Source organism: Calypte anna, chromosome 2, assembly GCF_003957555.1.
Source record: "Calypte anna isolate BGI_N300 chromosome 2, bCalAnn1_v1.p, whole genome shotgun sequence".
NCBI classification, from domain to species: Eukaryota; Metazoa; Chordata; class Aves; order Apodiformes; family Trochilidae; genus Calypte; species Calypte anna.
In genome coordinates, this window is record NC_044245.1 from 145,413,366 (window position 1) to 145,430,450 (window position 17,085).

The 17,085-nt window shown below is 61.5% G+C and overlaps 1 protein-coding gene across 1 annotated transcript; it reads right to left on the bottom strand.

The window, feature by feature from the left end:
• Positions 1-2,486: 2,486 nt before the first annotated feature.
• On the bottom strand, positions 2,487-12,605 carry LOC103526262 (protein lifeguard 1). The gene is made up of 9 exons (XM_030445921.1): positions 12,582-12,605; positions 12,412-12,496; positions 11,930-12,096; positions 8,140-8,188; positions 7,962-8,067; positions 7,689-7,889; positions 6,882-7,006; positions 6,369-6,512; positions 2,487-3,047 (listed from the first exon to the last, which is right to left on the bottom strand). Exons 5-9 carry the CDS (start codon positions 8,038-8,040, stop codon positions 2,898-2,900), a joined length of 699 nt encoding a protein of 232 aa, XP_030301781.1. The 5' UTR covers positions 8,041-8,067; positions 8,140-8,188; positions 11,930-12,096; positions 12,412-12,496; positions 12,582-12,605; the 3' UTR covers positions 2,487-2,897.
• Positions 12,606-17,085: the final 4,480 nt, after the last annotated feature.

Here is a 17,085-nt window from a genome sequence, read left to right on the forward strand (position 1 = left end):
TGGCCGGAGGAGGCAAGACGGTCCAAGACCATGGTGAGACGGCGGATGCTGGAGTCTTCGGTGGAGTATCCCATGGGGGGTAGACCTGGGGGATCGGGATTAGGTGAGGTGGGATGGAGATGGGGATGGCAATGGGGATGGGGATGGAGATAGGGTGGGGATGGAGATAGGATGGGATTAGATTGGGGATGGGGTTGGGGGATGGGATGGAGATGGGGATGGAGATGGGGATGGAAATGGGGATGGGGCTCATTTCCGCCTACTTCTCTCCGAGGAGATAGTTGGTATCGTCCCAGAGGTGGCAGCGGCTGCCGGGGGCAGAGTAGCATGGGATCCCATGCCCCATGGTGGGTTGTGGAACGTGCTGCTCTTCTCCAACCCCGCATCCCAGCTCTGGGAGGCAGCTGTGACAAAAGGGGGGTGTTTGTGATGCTGGCCCTCAGCCCAGACCCGTCCCGGGTTTGGGGTCCCCTGCCCTACAACCTGTGCTGGGGAAGGAGAAGTTGATGGTGGTGGGGCGGGTGGTGGGTCCAAGGGGGGGTGCTGAGCAGGGAACCATCCCGATCTGGTCCCGGGGGAAATTGCGGACATTCTGCGCGGCCTGGAGCCGCATCACCTCCTGCCACAGCTCCCCATTCTCGGCCACCAGCGCCTGGATCTCCCGCAGCAGCTGGTTGTAGAAGGTGATGACCGTGTTGGCGTGGCGAGATATCCGACCATCCATGGTGGGCACTAGGATTTGAGTCTCGCGTCTGCAGGACCAGGGCCAGGGGTCGGAATGTCCCTGGGTCACCACAGGACATTGGGGAAGGGAGGCTGCAATGTCACAGAGGCATGGAACTGTGGAAGGAACCTTGGAAGATTCTGCCAGGGACACCTCCCCCAGCCCAGGCTACAAGCCCCATCCAACCTTCAACACTGCCAGGGATGGGGCAGCCACAGCTTCTGGGGGCAACCTGGGCAACCAGGGGCTCAGCACCCTCACCCCAAAGAATTTCTCCCCATCTCCAACCTCAGTCTCCCCTCTCCAGGTTTTAAACCCATTTCCCTTGTCCTCTCCCTACCCCCCCCATGTCCAAAGCCCTCCCCCAGCTTTCTGCCAGCCCCTTCAGATATTGGAAGGTTGCTCTGAGCTCACCTGGGAGCCTTGTCTTGGCTGAAATCCTGAAGGACACCCAATTGCAGCTGAGGGAGAAGCAGAAGCAGCTTGTCCAGGAGCACGGGTACCCCCCAAAACCCCACCCATGACATTTGAAGATCAGGCTTTGAATCTCATCACTTGCTCATTTTCCATGGGCAAATTATCTTCTTGGGCATCTGGGTGTTACTGCAAAACACATCTACTGATACCTCAGAACCACTCCTTGCTCTCAGCAATGTTCATTTTCTCAAATCTTCTGCATCTCAGGTTCTGCTGCTCTCCAAAAGAGAAAATAGTGATGCCAGTGACCAAATCCTTCCAGCAACCCACCTTAAAATAAACCCACGCGGAACACTTCCAGGTTTGTTCCCTGCTCACCAGAGGTCACCCTTACCAACATTCACATGGGGACTTTTCAAACCTCAGGTGAGATTGGAAGACCCCCTCCGAGGAGTCACACAGAGCAGGGTCCCTCTCAGTGGCTTGGAAGGCTCTCCAGGGCTGGGGGCTCCACAGCCTCTTCCAGTGCTTCACCCCTCACAGCAGGACCCAGAAATGTTCTTACACTGAGATGGGATTTCACTGCCAGGAGAAATGGCAGTGTCAGAACAGCCTGGCTCTGTCTTCCCCCCTGCTCCACCTGATGCTCAAACACATCTGGAAGATCCCTGAGCTTCTCCAGCCTTCATCCCAGCTCTCAGCCTCTTCCTGTACCACAGGTGCTCCAACTCTTCATCCTCTTTGAGACCCTGCCGGGTGCAACCTGCTATGTCCATGGCCATCTTAACCTGTCCCAGATACTCCAGATGTGGTCCCTCAGCCCAGAGTAAAATGGAAGGGTGACCTCCCTGAAACCAGTGCAGCCCAGAATGACCTTCGCTGCCCTTGCTGCAAGAGTGCATTTGCTGGCTCATGGTCAACCTGGTGTCCACCAGCACCTCCATGTCCTTTATTGCCAAGCTGAGAGCTGACAGCCCTACAGCCCCTGCTGCTGTCTGCAATGATCTCCGTGCCCTGGAGGTTTGGCGCTGAGGGTCATGGGGTGGTGGTGGCCTGGCAGTGCTGGGGGAAGGGTTGGATCTCCAAGCTCTTTTCCTACCCAAACCACCCTATGGTTCCATTATTCCACCTCCACCCCCCTTCTGCAATGGTCCCAGGACCCCCCAGCACCACCCCCAGGCACTGGAGCTCCCCTAGCCCAGGAAGTGAGATGAAGGCAGTAGAGGGGGATGAGATGGAGATTTATTAACAGCAGGAGCTGGAGCCACACAATAGACCAGGGGGGGCCTGGCCATGTTGGGAGGGGGCCAGGACTCCTGCTGTGGGTCAGGGCTGGGGAGCTAAGGTCTGGGAAGGGGGCTGGGCCCCCTGCCATGATGCTTTGACTGTGCCTGGTGCCCACATGGGACCCCCCCCCGCTTGCCCACCTGGGGGGTGGTACCCTGCCCTCAGCCCCAGGGGGGTCCAGCGGGGGCCCCCAGGCAGCACATGCGTGGGGGGGAGCAGGACGGAGTTGGGAGGCTCCACATGGACTGGAGATGGGGACAGTGCTTCCAGTCCTGCTTTTTTTTTTTTTTGGTGGTGGGGGGGCACAGGGATGGGGGTTTTGACAGTGGGGGGAGTGTGGGTGAGGGACACAGCCCCCCTCCTTCGAGCTCCCAGCAGGAGAAATAAACTCTGTGAGGCAGAGGGGAGGGGGCTGGGGGGACGGGAGTGGCTGTGGGGGTGGTCAGGGGGCACAGGGAGGTCAGGGGGGTCATTCCTTGGCCCGCCCAATGATGGCCAAGATGTAGGGGAAGATGTTGATGATATCAGTGCAGAGGTTGAGAGCAGCGAAGATGAACTCCTCAGGGCTGAGCACCAACTGCTTGTTCCCCAGGATCATCTGCGTGTCCACTGCCAGGAACCGCAGGGACAGGGGTGGCAGGGACACCTCAGGGACACTTTGGGTCACCTCAACACCTGAGGGATACATGGACACCCCAGGGACATGGGGCACCCGGGGGCCCAGAATCATAGAACTGGCTGGGTTGGAAGGGACCTCAGGGATCATTGAGTGTAGCAGGAAGAGCCTTTCTTGCTCCTGAGGCTTGACGAGCTGCTGGCCTCTCCACTGCCTCGCACAAGAGTGAGCTTCTCTCTGTGGGTGTGTCCCACCTTTACTGGCCCCCTGGTAATAGGGGGCCTGTCCTAACCAGGCACAGGTGGACTCACACCCACTCTTTGGCAACTCAAGGCACCTGGTTTATCTTGTTTCTCTACATTTCCCTTTTTTTTTTTTCATTATAGCTTACAACACTGATTACAGGATTTATACAAACATTTTCGACTGACACAAACACGCGCTTATAGCTTACGGGATTTAACCCTAGCTTACAAACATAGAACACTGATTACAGGATTTTTACACACTGACACAAACATACACTTATAGCTTAGCGGATTTAACCCTAGTTTACAAACATACAAACATACACTGCTGCAGCCTAGGCAAACCGTTCAATGTCAGCCCAGGTACTTTTCACAAAGTCTCTGCCTTTCCGTCTTGAGTTGTTCTTCTCCCTCCTGTATCTGCTCTTCTCTTGGCTTCCCTCTGCTCAAAGGTTTCCAAAGAGAGAATCCTTATCTTGGCTTCCCTCTGCTCAGGGGTTTCCAAAGAGCTTGCTGGTTCCTCATGAGATTACGGGATTTAACCCTTCCTCATGGGATTCCATACACGGGTTTTAACCCTTCCTCATGGGATTCCATCCTCCTGGCTTCCCTCTGCTCAGGGGTTTCCAAAGAGAGAATCCTTATCTTGGCTTCCCTCTGCTCACGGGTTTCCAATCCAAAGAGCTTGCTGGTCATACCTTTCAGGGAGAGTGTTAGCCCAAGCACTTTTTCAAATCAGGGAGAATGTTCCTATTGCCAGCTCTTCACACTCTGCTTCTTAAGTTGCCCGCATTCTCCACCAGATGTTGCGAGACGAACCTTTCTGTAGGGATCGATGCCTCAAGGTCTAATTAGGTGTAGCAGTTTAGACTTTTGAGTTGTGCTCTATCACTCACGTAGTGGAACTAGCAAGATCTGACCATGGCTCAATGAGCTACCAGCCTCTCTTGGGACTAGCCCAAGAGTGAGCTAGTCAGTGGGTGTGAGCCTCACCTTTTATTGGCCCCCTGGTCTTGCACATGCTCAATAGGGGGCCTGCCCTAACTGGGCACAGGTGGATTTGATACCAGCTCACACCCACTTCTCAGTAATCAGAGGCATTTGATTGCTTTGTTCCACTACAATTGAGTCCAACCCTTGAACCACCGTTGGCTAGACTGTGGTACTAAGTGCCACATCCAGTCTCTTTTTAAATATCTCCAGGGACAGAGAATCCACTACTTCAGTGGGCAGCCCATTCCAATGCCTGATCACCCTCTCCGTAAAGAAATTCTTTCTAATATCTAACCTAAATTTCCCCTGGCACAACTTAAGACCATGCCCCCTTGTCTTGTTGAAAGTCGTCTGGCAAAAGAGACCAACCCCCACCCGGCTACAACCTCCTTTCAGGTAGTTGTAGAGAGCGATGAGGTCTCCCCTGAGCCTCCTCTTCTTTAGGCTGAACAGCCCCAGCTCCCTCAGCCTCTCCTCACAGGGTCTGTGCTCAAGTCCCTTCACCAGCCTGGTTGCCCTCCTTTGGACCTGCTCCAGGACCTCCATATCCTTCCTGAACTGAGGGGCCCAGAACTGGACATAGTACTCGAGGTGTGGCCTCACCAGCACTGAGTACAGGGGAAAAATCACTTCCTTGGAACTGCGGGCCATGCTGTTCCTGATACAGGCCTGGATGCCATTGGCCTTCTTGGCCACCTAGGCACACTGATGGCTCATGTTCAGCTTCCTGTCAATCCAGACTCCCAGGTCCCTTTCTGCCTGGCTGCTCTCCAGCCACTCTGTCCCCAGCCTGTAGCGCTGCATGGGGTTGTTGTGGCCAAAGTGCAGGACCCAGCACTTGGCCATGTTGAACCTCATCCCATTGGAATCAGCCCAACTCTCCAGTCTGTCCAGGTCCCTCTGCAGAGCCTTCCTGCCTTCCAGCTGATCGACACTTCCCCCCAGCTTAGTGTCATCTGCGAATTTGCTGATGATGGACTCAATCCCTTCATCTAGATCATCTATAAAGATATTGAGCAGAACTGGGCCCAACACTGATCCCTGGGGGACACCACTAGTGACCGGCTGCCAACTGGATGCAGCCCCGTTCAGCACCACTCTCTGGGCCCGGCCCTCCAGCCAGTTCCTAACCCAGCCCAGAGTGCCCCTGTCCAAGCTGTGGACTGACAGCTTTTTCAGGAGGATGCTGTGGGAGATGGTGTCAAAGGCCTTGCTGAAGTCCAGGTAGACCACATCCACAGCCTTCACCTCATCCACTATACGGGTCACCTGATCATAAAAGGAGATCAGGTTGGTCAGACATGACCTGGACTTCCTAAACCAGTGGACACCCCACAGACACTAAACATGTTCCTAAACATGGACACCCCACAGACACCCCAGGGACGTGGGGGGCACCCTGAGGGCACCGGGACATCTCACCGGGGTGGCACTTGTCCCCCGTCACACCTGAGCCAGGGTTGGGTCGTGTGTCCTCCTCCCTGCAGCTGGAGACTCCTGGGATCCCAGCTGATCCTGAGACCCCAGCTGATGTCCCAGGATCCCACATCACCCCCTGGGGTCCTGGCTCATCCTGCAGGATCCCAGCTTACCCCAGTGGATCCCCAGACTCCAGCTGCTCCCCAGATCCCAGCTGATCCACTGGATCCTGGCTGATCCCAACCTCCCAGATCCCCACCCCCAAAATCATGGAGGAGCCCCAGGTCCCAGTGGATCCCCAGATCATTACTGATTACTAGATTCTGGCTCACCCCTATATTCTGGCTGATCCCCAGATTCCAGCTGATCCCCTGGTCCCAGCTCACCCCGATGGATCCCAGTGGATCTCAGCCCCCCAAGATTCTGATTCATGCAGTTGAACAACATGCCCCCCCTCTCCAAGTCTTGGCTGATGCCTAGGATCCCAGCTCATCCCATGGGATCCCATCCCATTCCAGCTGCCCCCCAGAACCCAGCTGATCCCAGTGGGTCCCAATACATGCAGCAGCAAAGGTCCCTCCAGATCCTGGCTGATGCCTGGGATCCCAGCTCATCCCTTGCACCCTGGCTGCCCCCCAGCTGATCCCAGTGGATCCCAACTCACGCAGGTGAAGAGCAGGGCCCCCAGGGAGGCGTAGACAATGTCCATGATGCGGTTGCAGATGAAGATGCAGAGGATGGAGAAGAGGATAAGGACAACCAAACAGATGATGAGGACGCCCCGGCAGGAGGTGAAGTTGTACTTGGTCTGGGGATGGGGGAGCCCAGTGCTGAGCCCCCAGACCCATCACACAGCCGGGGGGGGTGTTGGTCCTGTGCCCCATTTGGAGCCCCCAGACCCACTACAGAACCAGGGGGGCCACATAGCCAGTGGAGAGCCCCCAGCCCCACCATAGAGTTAGGGACGGGGGTGTTTCATACAACCCATGTGGAGCCCCCAACCCCACCAATGAAATGGGGGAGGTTGTGTGCTCCCCTTGGAGCCCCCAGGCCCACCATAGACTTGGGGATCACACGCCTGGTCCCAAGTCCGCAGCCCCAGGGTCACACACCCATTTTGGAGTCCCCAGCCCAGATCCCGGGGGAGTCACCCACCATCTCCCCTCCCAGCACTGACCTGCAGGGAGAAGATGATGACGGTGAAGCAGACAAAGACAGTGATGCCAATGGCCATGATGACAGCGTCGGTGTTGTAGAAGCTGGCGATCATCCCCACCATGTAGGACAAGCTGTCAGGATTCACTGTGGGCAGGGGGCTGCGTCACCCAGGGGTGGGGGGAAACACCCCCTGGACCCCCAGCTGTGCCCTAGCACCAGGCCTGGGGGCACCATGGTGCCCAATGTCCCCAGCACTGTGGTCCTGGCACCACTTGTCCCTACAATGTCCCCATGGTGTCCCCTCTGGTGGTCACCACGCTATGACCCAGCCTGGTGGCACCATAGTGCCCAACGCTCCCAACACTGAGCTCCTGGCACCTCACTGCCCCACTTTGTCCCCCACTGCCAAGCCTGGTGACACCATTGTGCCCATCAACCCCCAGTACCGACATGCTGCACCTCCTGTCCCCACATTGTCCCCTGTGGCACTCTCTGGTGCTCACCACCTCATCTTCTCTTTCACTGCCAAGCCTTGTGGCACCATGGTGCCCAACACCGTGGTCCTGGCACCCCCTGTCCCTGTGGTGTCCCCATGGTGTACTCTCTGGTGCTTAGCACCCCATGACCCAGCCTGGTGGCACCACGGTGCCCATCGCTGAGGTCTTAGCACTTCCTGTCCCCATGTGTGTCCCCATGTCCCCCATATCCTGTGGTGTCCCCATGGTGTCCCCCATGGTACTCACCACCCCATGACCCAGCCAGGTGGCACCACGGTGCCCAGCACCGGGTCCTGGGACCCTGTCGGCCGGTGTCAGCCGTGCCTCACCAGGGCCACCAGGTTCCAGGGGTGCTTGCGCCGGAGCTCCCCGCAGCAGCTGAGGACAATGAGGGAGGTGAAGAAGACGGCACAGGATATGTAGTACGTCCACACATTGTGCTGGACAAAGCGCTTCACCCCCTTGGCAAAGGTGAGGATGGCCATGAAGGTGATGGTGACACTGAGCTGCAGGGTCAGCACTAGGAACACCTTGGGGGGAGACAGAGGTGAGACGGGGAGGGGTTCTCTTGAGCCCCCCTCCCCGAGGCCCCTGGGTCCCACCTTGCAGAGCCTGCCAGATGCTCGTCATCCCAGTGGGCCGAGGGGAAGTCCTGGTTGTCATAGTAGGAGGGGAGTCCATCCTCGTGGTAGGTGCTGTGCAGGGGGGCTGTGGGCAGAAGGGGTGTCAGGGGGGCTGGAGAGGGGGGAGTGGTCCTGCACCGAGCCCCTCGCCGCTCACCCACGCGGGTGTTGGGTCTCCACTGCCAGCGGGGGGGGACTGGATCTGGCTGGGGGCAAGGGAAGAGCAGAGAGGGGGGGCTGAGGGGATCCCTAGGGGGGATCTGTGCCTCCCCAAAGCTGCAGATGTGCCCACCAAGGCAGGAGGTGACCCCCCGACCCATGGGCAGCGACCCCCACAAGGTGCACCCAAGCCAACCCCCCACGAGTGTCCCTGAGCCAAACCCCCCACCCATGGACAGAGACACACACCCCCCCCCATGGTGGGCTCAGCTTTGGGGGGGTCTCAGGGCAGGATTTCCCTTGACCAGGGGCAGAGACCTCCCCAGGGCTGAGCTGTTTCTGGGAGGGGGTTCAGGGCAGGATTCCCCTCCTCCCCCCCTAAGCCATGTAACTGCCCTGGTCCCCTAGAATGCTGCTGAAATGAAGACCTCCCTTTGGTGACACTCCCCCACCCAGCACCCACAGCAGGGTGTGCCCCGCCCCAGCCCCCCAGCCCCATTACTCCACAGTCTTGGAGACCATGGGCTGGGGTTGGGCATAGGAGGGTTGGGCGTAAGGACCCCCAGGGTAGGGCCCTGGAGGGGGGTAGGGCCCGGGGGGCTAGAGCCCGGCTGCGGGGTATGGCCCCGGGGGGAGGTACGGCTCCGGCCCCTGCGGGAAACACGGCTGGGGGTTGGGGGCAAATTGGGGCTGGGGGTAGGGGCCGGGGGGGTAGGGGGCTGCGGGTAGACGGGGGGGGGACCGGTGGGCTGCTGCCCCGGGAAGCCCTCACCCCCCACCAGGAAGCTCTTCTCGTGGGACATCGTGGCCCCCCGCTGGCTTGAGCGGAGGGGGAGAGAGGGGTCAGAACCGGCACTGTCACCCCCTGAGACCACCACCCCCCCCAAACACCCCACATCATCCCCCCCTGAGACCCCATCATCACCCCCCAGCCATAAATCCCATCACCCCCCCCAACGACCCCTCCGCAATGAGCCTCCCAAACACCCCCACCCCCCATACAGACAATCCTGGGGGACTCAGCCCCACTCTTGCCCCACAGTGGGGGGATCCCTGTGCCCCCCAGTGCAGCCTCATGGCCTGGGGGGGGTCTCTGTGACCGCCATTGCAGCCCCTGGGGCCGGGGGACAGGCCCGCACAAGATGGCGGCCCCGGCGGCAGGCCCGACCCACGGCAACCGGGACCCACGGCAACCCAGGACCCACCACCGGACCCACAGCCCGACCTACGGCAACCCGAACTGTCACAGAGCCGGGACCCATAGTCTGACCCACAGCCACCCGTGACACACAGCCACCCGTGACACGCATCCGGACCCACATCAAGCCGCGGGTTTGTGCCGTGCCCGCGGCCCCGCCGGTGCTGCCCGGCGTGGGGATTACACAACCGGGCATGGTGGCGGTGCCGGTGCCGGTGGCCTGGCGCAGGGCTGGCAGCTGTCACCGGAGCTCCGTGCCAGCCCACGCCGTCACCTGCCGGTACTGGTACCGGTGCCGCAGCGAAACGCCGGTGTCGCTCGGTGCCAAGCGAGACCGGGCGTGGACAAGGGACAACAGCGCCGGTGGCCAAGGGACAACCCCGGTGTCGCAGCACAAGGTCGCGCCCGCGTGATGCCCCGGCCCGGTGCCACGGGGCGGTTCGGTTCTGCGGCACGGCGGCTGCCGGCATGGACTTCCCGCCCAGTGGACTTCCCCCCCAGCCACGACCAACCTGGAACGGAGGGGGAGTCCCCACTGGGGGAAGAGGGGTAGGACGGGATCGGCATGAGGGGCACCCCAGATGGGGGGCAGGGGCAGCACACAGAATGGGGGGCACACGGCCTGGGGGGGACATAGGGGCAGAGGGGACATAGGGGTTACCCCGCATTGGGGGCACAAGGAATATGGGGGGGGGGGGGGGGTGCCACAGAGCAGGGGCTGCATCTGGCATGGGGGTCCCCAGGCATGGGGGTCAGGAAGCGTGGGGGTTTACGCAGACGAGGGGAGGGGGGCGGATGGGTGTCACCCCCCATGGGGGGCAGGGGGTGTATGGGGAGTCCGCTCTCACCAGGGTGGGCTCAGCTTTAGGGCAGTCTCAGGGCAGGATTTCTCCTGACCAGGGGCAGAGACACCCCAGGGCTGAGGCCCCCCTTGAGCACCCGGTCCCCCCTGAACACCCTCCACCCCATGCCGCCCCTCTGCCCCCTCTGCCCCCCAGGGGGCAGCCCCGGCGCCCCGGGCCTCAACCTCCTGCTGCCTGGCGACAGCCACACCATCATCCTGGGGGCCAAGACCTCGGTGCCCGTGGAGCCAGGGGTGAAAGACCCTCCCCGTGACTCCCCCAGGACTGCCATGAGCCATCCCCCCCTGAGCCCCCCTGGAACCCCCCTCACTCACCCCTCCCTGGGACCCCTACCAGAGAAACCACTCACGGGACCATCTGTGAGGGAACCCCTGGGACCTCAGCCCTGCCCCCCGGAACCCCCCATGAGCAATGCCCCCCCCGGGAGTCCCTCACTCACGCACCATCAGAATCCCCTCATGACCCACTCCCTGGGACCCCGATGAGAAGCCCCCCAACCCCCTGGGACCCCCCATGAGCAAGCCCCTGGCACCCCCTGACTCAGCCCCCCTGGGACCCCCATGATTGATGCCCCAGATCGATCTTGCAGACCCCCGGCAGGGGTGGATTCGGAACCCCTGGGGATGAGGGGGACCCCCGGGAGCCCCCAGAGCCCCCCCGCAGCTTTGCTGAGCGTGGGAGCCTCTTTGAGTACCGGCGGGTGCAGAAGGGGGTCTGAGGGGCACTGACCCCCGGGGGAGACCCCAGACCCACTGCTGACCCCCAGGGTTGGACCCCAACCCCAGACCCACTGTGGACCCTTGGGGGGCAGACTCCAGATCCACTGCGGACCCCCACGGAGTGGAGCCTGACCACAGCCTCACACACTCTGTGGGGCAGCCCGCCCACTCCTAGATATGCACAATCTATAGGGCAGCTCCCCGACTTTAGACCTGCACACCCCATGGGGCAGCCCCCCAACTCCAAACATGCTATCTGTGGGGCAGCCCTCCTAGACATGCACAATCTATAAGGCAGCCCCCCAGCCCCAGACCTACACATTCTCTGGGGCAGCCCCCCCTAGATATGCACAGGCTATAGGGCAGCCCCCCAACCCCCATGCACTCCCCATCACCCCCCTCCCAGCTATGCAAAGGGGCAGCCCCCCAACTCCACATCCACATACTCCGTGGGGCATCTCCCCCACTCCTAGACACGCACAGTCTACGGAGCAGCCCCCCCTCATGCACACCCCGTGGGAGTCCTAAACTTTCCTTACTGACACCCCCCCCCCAATTTGGGGCTCAATCTCCATCCCATTGCTCCCGCCCCACCCCCAAGCATGGGGGTTCTTGTGTCCTCCCCACCGACGCCCCCCCCCAGCTCAGTGCCTTCCAATAAAGGAGCCCTTGGGCCCCTCTCACACAGCCTGTGTGCTTGGGGGGCACTGGGACAGGGGGTCCCCAGGGAGCTGAGTCCCCAGGTATTTCGATAGAGCAGTCCCCAAGGGTCCCCATCTAGTGATCCCCAAGTGTCCCCAAGGAACAGTCCCCGAGGGGTCTCTAGTTGTCCCTGAACCTTCAGCCCCATGGCCGTTTCATCCCCATGATGTCCCACAGCACAGGGAGCAGGTGGCCAACTGGGTGATGAAGGTACTCACCACCCCGGCCACCTCCAGTGGGGACAAGGAGGTCAGGAGGGGGTCTGGGGGGTCTCAGGGGGCCCAGGACCCCCCCCGCTTCACTCACCAAGTGCAGTGGGGCAGCGCTGTGGTGCAGCGCCGTGGTGCAGGCGGTGCAGGATGTAACCCACGCGCCAGCCCTGCCAGGGAGTAGGGGCTGCGGGATCGGGGTGGCCACTGGAGATGATGGGGGCAGCCAGGAACTGCTGACGGCCCCCCGGCTGTGACAGCATCCTGGCAGGGGACACAGGGACAGGGTGGCATGGGGATGTGGTGGCACAGGGACATTGGGACATGGGGATATGGGGATGTAGGGATGTAGCATGGGGATGCAGGGACATTGGGACATGGAGGCATGGGGACATGGTGGCACAGGGACGTGGCATGGGTCTGTGGTGACACAGGGACACGGTGACATAGGGACAGAGGACCCTGCCATTGGCATCACCCCTCCCTGGCTGGGTGGTCTCGCTGGACCACTGGGCTGTCCCCTCCTATGTCACCCTGGGCCCCCAGCCATGTCATGCTGTGTCATGCCCGCCATGTTACCCTGTGTTCCCTTGTCACCTCTTCATCCTCTCTGGGGTGGACACTGGCTGGCTCCTCATAGATCTTCACTAATTGAGGAGGGTCCCTGGGAAGAGGGATAGGAATGAGTGGGACCCCACTGTGTCCCTTCACTGCTGGGGACAGGGAGGAGAGGGGGTGGCAGGTCCCACCTATGGCCCAGGGGACGTCCTGCCCAGGCCCTTGGTGACACAGGTCTTGGTACACCTCAAACGAACGATGACATTGGTTGAGCTGGTCACCTGCGGGGAGGGGACACATCACCATGGGGAGGGGGACACAAGCCACCATGGAGAGGAGGATACATCACCCATGGAGAGGGACACAAGCCACCCTCCAGACCTCGGGAGCAGTTGTTGAAGTTGAGGTCCCCTCAGAAGATGTCAAAGGCCACCAGGTCCCCCGGCTGCTCCTGCTCCTGCTGGAACCTCTGCAGCCACCCCAGCGCCAGCGTCACCTGCGCCTCCCGGATGGTGGCATCGCCTGTGCTGGGGGACAACATACGGTGTCACCATACATCTCGCCACCACCAGGACCCCCGGGGACCCCCCACATGCAGGAGCCTGCAGGTGGGTGCAGCCCATGTAGCTCACAACCCACCGGCCCCGCGTCGAGCCCAGCAGCACCTGGGGGGACACTGCAACCTCAGAGAGGGGGTCCAGCACCCCCTCCTCCCCCCCCCCTACTCTCAGCCAGGGGGCTGGGTAGGGGTCTGGCTCACCTGGACCACCAGCAGCCCTTTGGCAGCCAACGCGTCCTCGCTGGCACCATTGGGGAAGCTGTGGAAGCGTGCGGCCAGTGGCCGGTACCGGCTGGGTAGCAGTAGTCCGCTGTCCAGGATCTTCAGCTGGCCTCCCCGCAGCCCCCGGCCCCCCACCCCGTGCAGGCCGTGGAGTAAGGTGCCCCCCAGCTGCCGGCGCAGGATGGTGGCAGCCCCGGGGTCGAAAACCTCCTGAAGGCAAATGATGTCGGCGTCCGAGGGGAAGCGATCACTCAATGGCACCGGCACTGCCTCCCATGCTTCCGGGTCCAGTGGCACCGGGTCTGAGGACACTGGTTCCGATGTTACAGACTCCAATGGGACTGCCATCTGCACCCTGCTGCGTGTCCCCCTGTATCCCCCGTCCCGGTGGTGCCGCGGCCCCACCAGCTCATCCCAGGCCCCATTGGGCGCCGGTACCAGGCTCCGGGCGATGTTTTTGGCTCTCCGCGAGCTCCGGCCCAAGTTACTCAACTTGGCCAATCCACTTGGTAGGAGGCAGAGGTTGGCACTGAGTAGGGTCAGGCTGCGGCGCTGCCACAGGTCCCAGGGCTGGCCCGGTTCGGTGCTGGCCACATGCTGGTAGGCGAAGGGTCTCCGAACCGCTTGTACCGGCAACCAGAACAGCAACCCCAGCACCGCTAAGGGCAGCCCTAGCACCATCACCCCCGCGTACCCTGGTACCGCCAGGATCCGCGCCGTGAAACTCCGGCACCGCCCGTACCGGCGCTGCCCCCACCGCCCCCGCTCCGCGGTAGTCGGCCGCAGGTCCAGCAGCCCGTTCAGCGCCGAGAAACAGGGGGCCAGCAACCCCTCCGACAGCCACTCCAGGGCTGCAAGCCCCCGGTTGGGGGCCCGGGGGGGGGTGTCAGGGTGCGGGGTGAGGGGCACCGCGACATCCCCTTGTTGGTGCCCAACGCCACCCACGGAAGAGAAACCCGGGGTGAGGGGCAGGAAAACGGGAAGTTTCCCTCCCCATACCCTGTTCCCCCCGCAGCTGCAGCCGAGACGCCACCGTGGGAACATCTCTGGCCGGATCGTCCCCCGTATCCCCAGGGTCCGTCCCACGCCGCCCCGGGCTCTGCCGGAACGGTGCAGGGGGGTGGGACAGCTGGCAGCGGGCTGCCCCTCCTCATGTCCCTGCAGGATGCCAGGACTCCCAGAGCCACATCTGGGGGGACCCCACAGCCAGGGTCCCTGCACTGAGCCCCGTGCCACCCCCCATTCCCCGGCGCTGCCAGCCCTTCGGTCCTGCCCGCTACCAGCCCCCCAGTCCCCCACTCCGGACCATCCCACAGTCCCTCACTCACCGGCGCGTGGGCTGGGGGGGAGTCAGGGGCTGCTGTCCCCAGTGTCCCCAGAACTCTGCGGCGCAGCACGGAACTGAGCCGCGGTGAGACCAGCACTGGCCGGCCCGGCCCAACGGGTTCCCTGGAACCTCCCTGCCCCCACGGCTGCCCCACGGGTCGGACACCTCAGACCCACCGACCGTCACTGGGGCTGTGGGGCTGCCGGACCCTGCCCGACGCTGCTCGATCCTGCCAGAGTGGGACAGTGCTGGGCACTGGGGACACTGGGGACGGTGAGGACACTGGGGACGTTTGGTTTGCTGGGGACACTGGGGCTGGCGGGGATGCTCGGGGTCACTAGGATCACTGAGGACGATGGGAACAATGGTTGGGGACAGTAGGAACACTGGGGCTGGTAGGTTTACTGGGGACACTGGATGATACTGGCTATGCTGGGGACGTTGGAACTGGTAAGGATGCTGGGGACGGGGAGACACTGGGGACACTGGGATCACTAGGGACACTGGGGATTGTGGGGGCACTGGGGATTGTGGTGACAATGGAAATGGTGGGGACATGGGATGATGGTGGTCTCTGGGAACACTGGGGACGTTTGGTTTACTGAGGACACGGGGGATGCTGGGGACATTGGAACTGGTGGGGATGCTGGGGCTCGGGGAAGCACTGGGGACACGAGGCTTTGTCCCGCAGTGTGTCCCACTGCCCCACGGCCGTGGGTCTGACTCAGCGTGTCCCTGCCTCCCACGGGAGGCAACTCCGCTGTGGCCGGAGCTGGGGTGTGCGGGAGCGGCCCCGGGTCGGGGCCGGGGTCCCGCAGCACCCATCCGGGGGGCAGGGCCGGCAACCCCCGCTTGCACACTCCCCGTGGGGCTGGAACCATTCGCAGGCTCTGCCCCACGACACCGGCATCACCAATGGGTGCTGCCCCACAGCACCAAGGGTTTCTGCCTCACTGTAGCCGTTCCCGGGACTGCTCCCTCCCCCGAGGGCGCGGCGGCAGCCGAGATGGAGCTCTGCCCGATCTCTGATCCCTACCCGGTCCCCGCCCCTGTCCCACCCCCTCCCTCCGGCACGCCTCCGCCTCCATCCCCCCGGCACTGGGGGACATCGCCACCTTAACCGACATCTCGATCGCCACCATCGCCAGCCGGTGGCCACCGCTTGCCCGGGGCCACTGTTTGTTTGACCGGGGCCACCGGTGGCCTCCGGGAGCTCAGCAGGTCACAAACATCCGCGGGCCGTACCAGGATCATAGAATCATAGAATCATAGAATTGGCTGGGTTGGAAGGGACCTCAGAGATCATCGAGTCCAACCCTTGAACCACCGTTGTGGTTGCTAGACCATGGCACTGAGTGCCACATCCAGTCTCTTATTAAATATCTCCAGGGACGGAGAATCCACTACTTCAGTGGGCAGCCCATTCCAATGCTTGATCACCCTCTCCATAAAGAAATTCTTTCTAATATCTAACCTAAACTTCCCCCGGCACAACTTAAGACCATGCCCTCTTGTCTTGTTGAAAGTCGTCTGGGAAAAGAGACCAACTCCCCCCGGCTCCAAACTCCTTTCAGGTAGTTGTAGAGAGCGATGAGGTCTCCCCTGAGCCGCCTCTTCTTCAGGCTGAACAGCCCCAGCTCCCTCAGCCTCTCCTCATAGGGTCTGTGCTCGAGCCCTTTCACCAGCCTGGTTGCCCTCCTTTGGACCTGCTCCAGGACCTCCATATCCTTCCTCCTTCTTCCCTCCTTCTGAGGGGCCCAGAACTGGACACAGTACTTGAGGTGTGGCCTCACCAGCACTGAGTACAGGGGAAGAATCACTTCCTTGGACCTGCTTCCTGATCCAGGCCAGGATGCCATTGGCCTTCTTCGCCACCTGGGCACACTGATGGCTCATGTTCAGCTTCCTGTCAATCCAGACTCCCAGGTCCCTTTCTGTCTGGCTGCTCTCCAGCCACTCTGTCCCCAGCCTGTAACGCTGCATGGGGTTGTTGTGGCCAAAGTGCAGGACCCAGCACTTGGCCGTGTTGAACCTCATCCCATTGGAATCAGCCCAACTCTCCAGTCTGTCCAGGTCTCTCTGCAGAGCCTTCCTGCCTTCCAGCTGATCGACACTCCCCCAGCTTAGTGTCATCTGCGAATTTGCTGATGATGGACTCAATCCCTTCATCTAGATCATCTATAAAGATATTGAACAGAACTGGGCCCAACACTGATCCCTGGGGGACACCACTAGTGACCGGCTGCCAACTGGATGCAGCCCCGTTCAGCACCACTCTCTGGGCCCGGCCCTCCAGCCAGTTCCTAACCCAGCCCAGAGTGCCCCTGTCCAAGCTGCGGACTGACAGCTTTTTCAGAAGGATGCTGTGGGAGACGGTGTCAAAGGCCTTGCTGAAGTCCAGGTAGACCACATCCACAGCCTTCCCCTCATCCACTATACGGGTAACCTGATCATAAAAGGAGATCAGGTTGGTCAGACATGACCTGCCCTTCCTAACCCCATGCTGGCTGGGTCTAATCCCTTGTCCATCCTGCAGGTGCTGTGTGATTGCACTGAGGATGATCTGCTCCATAACCTTGCCAGGCAC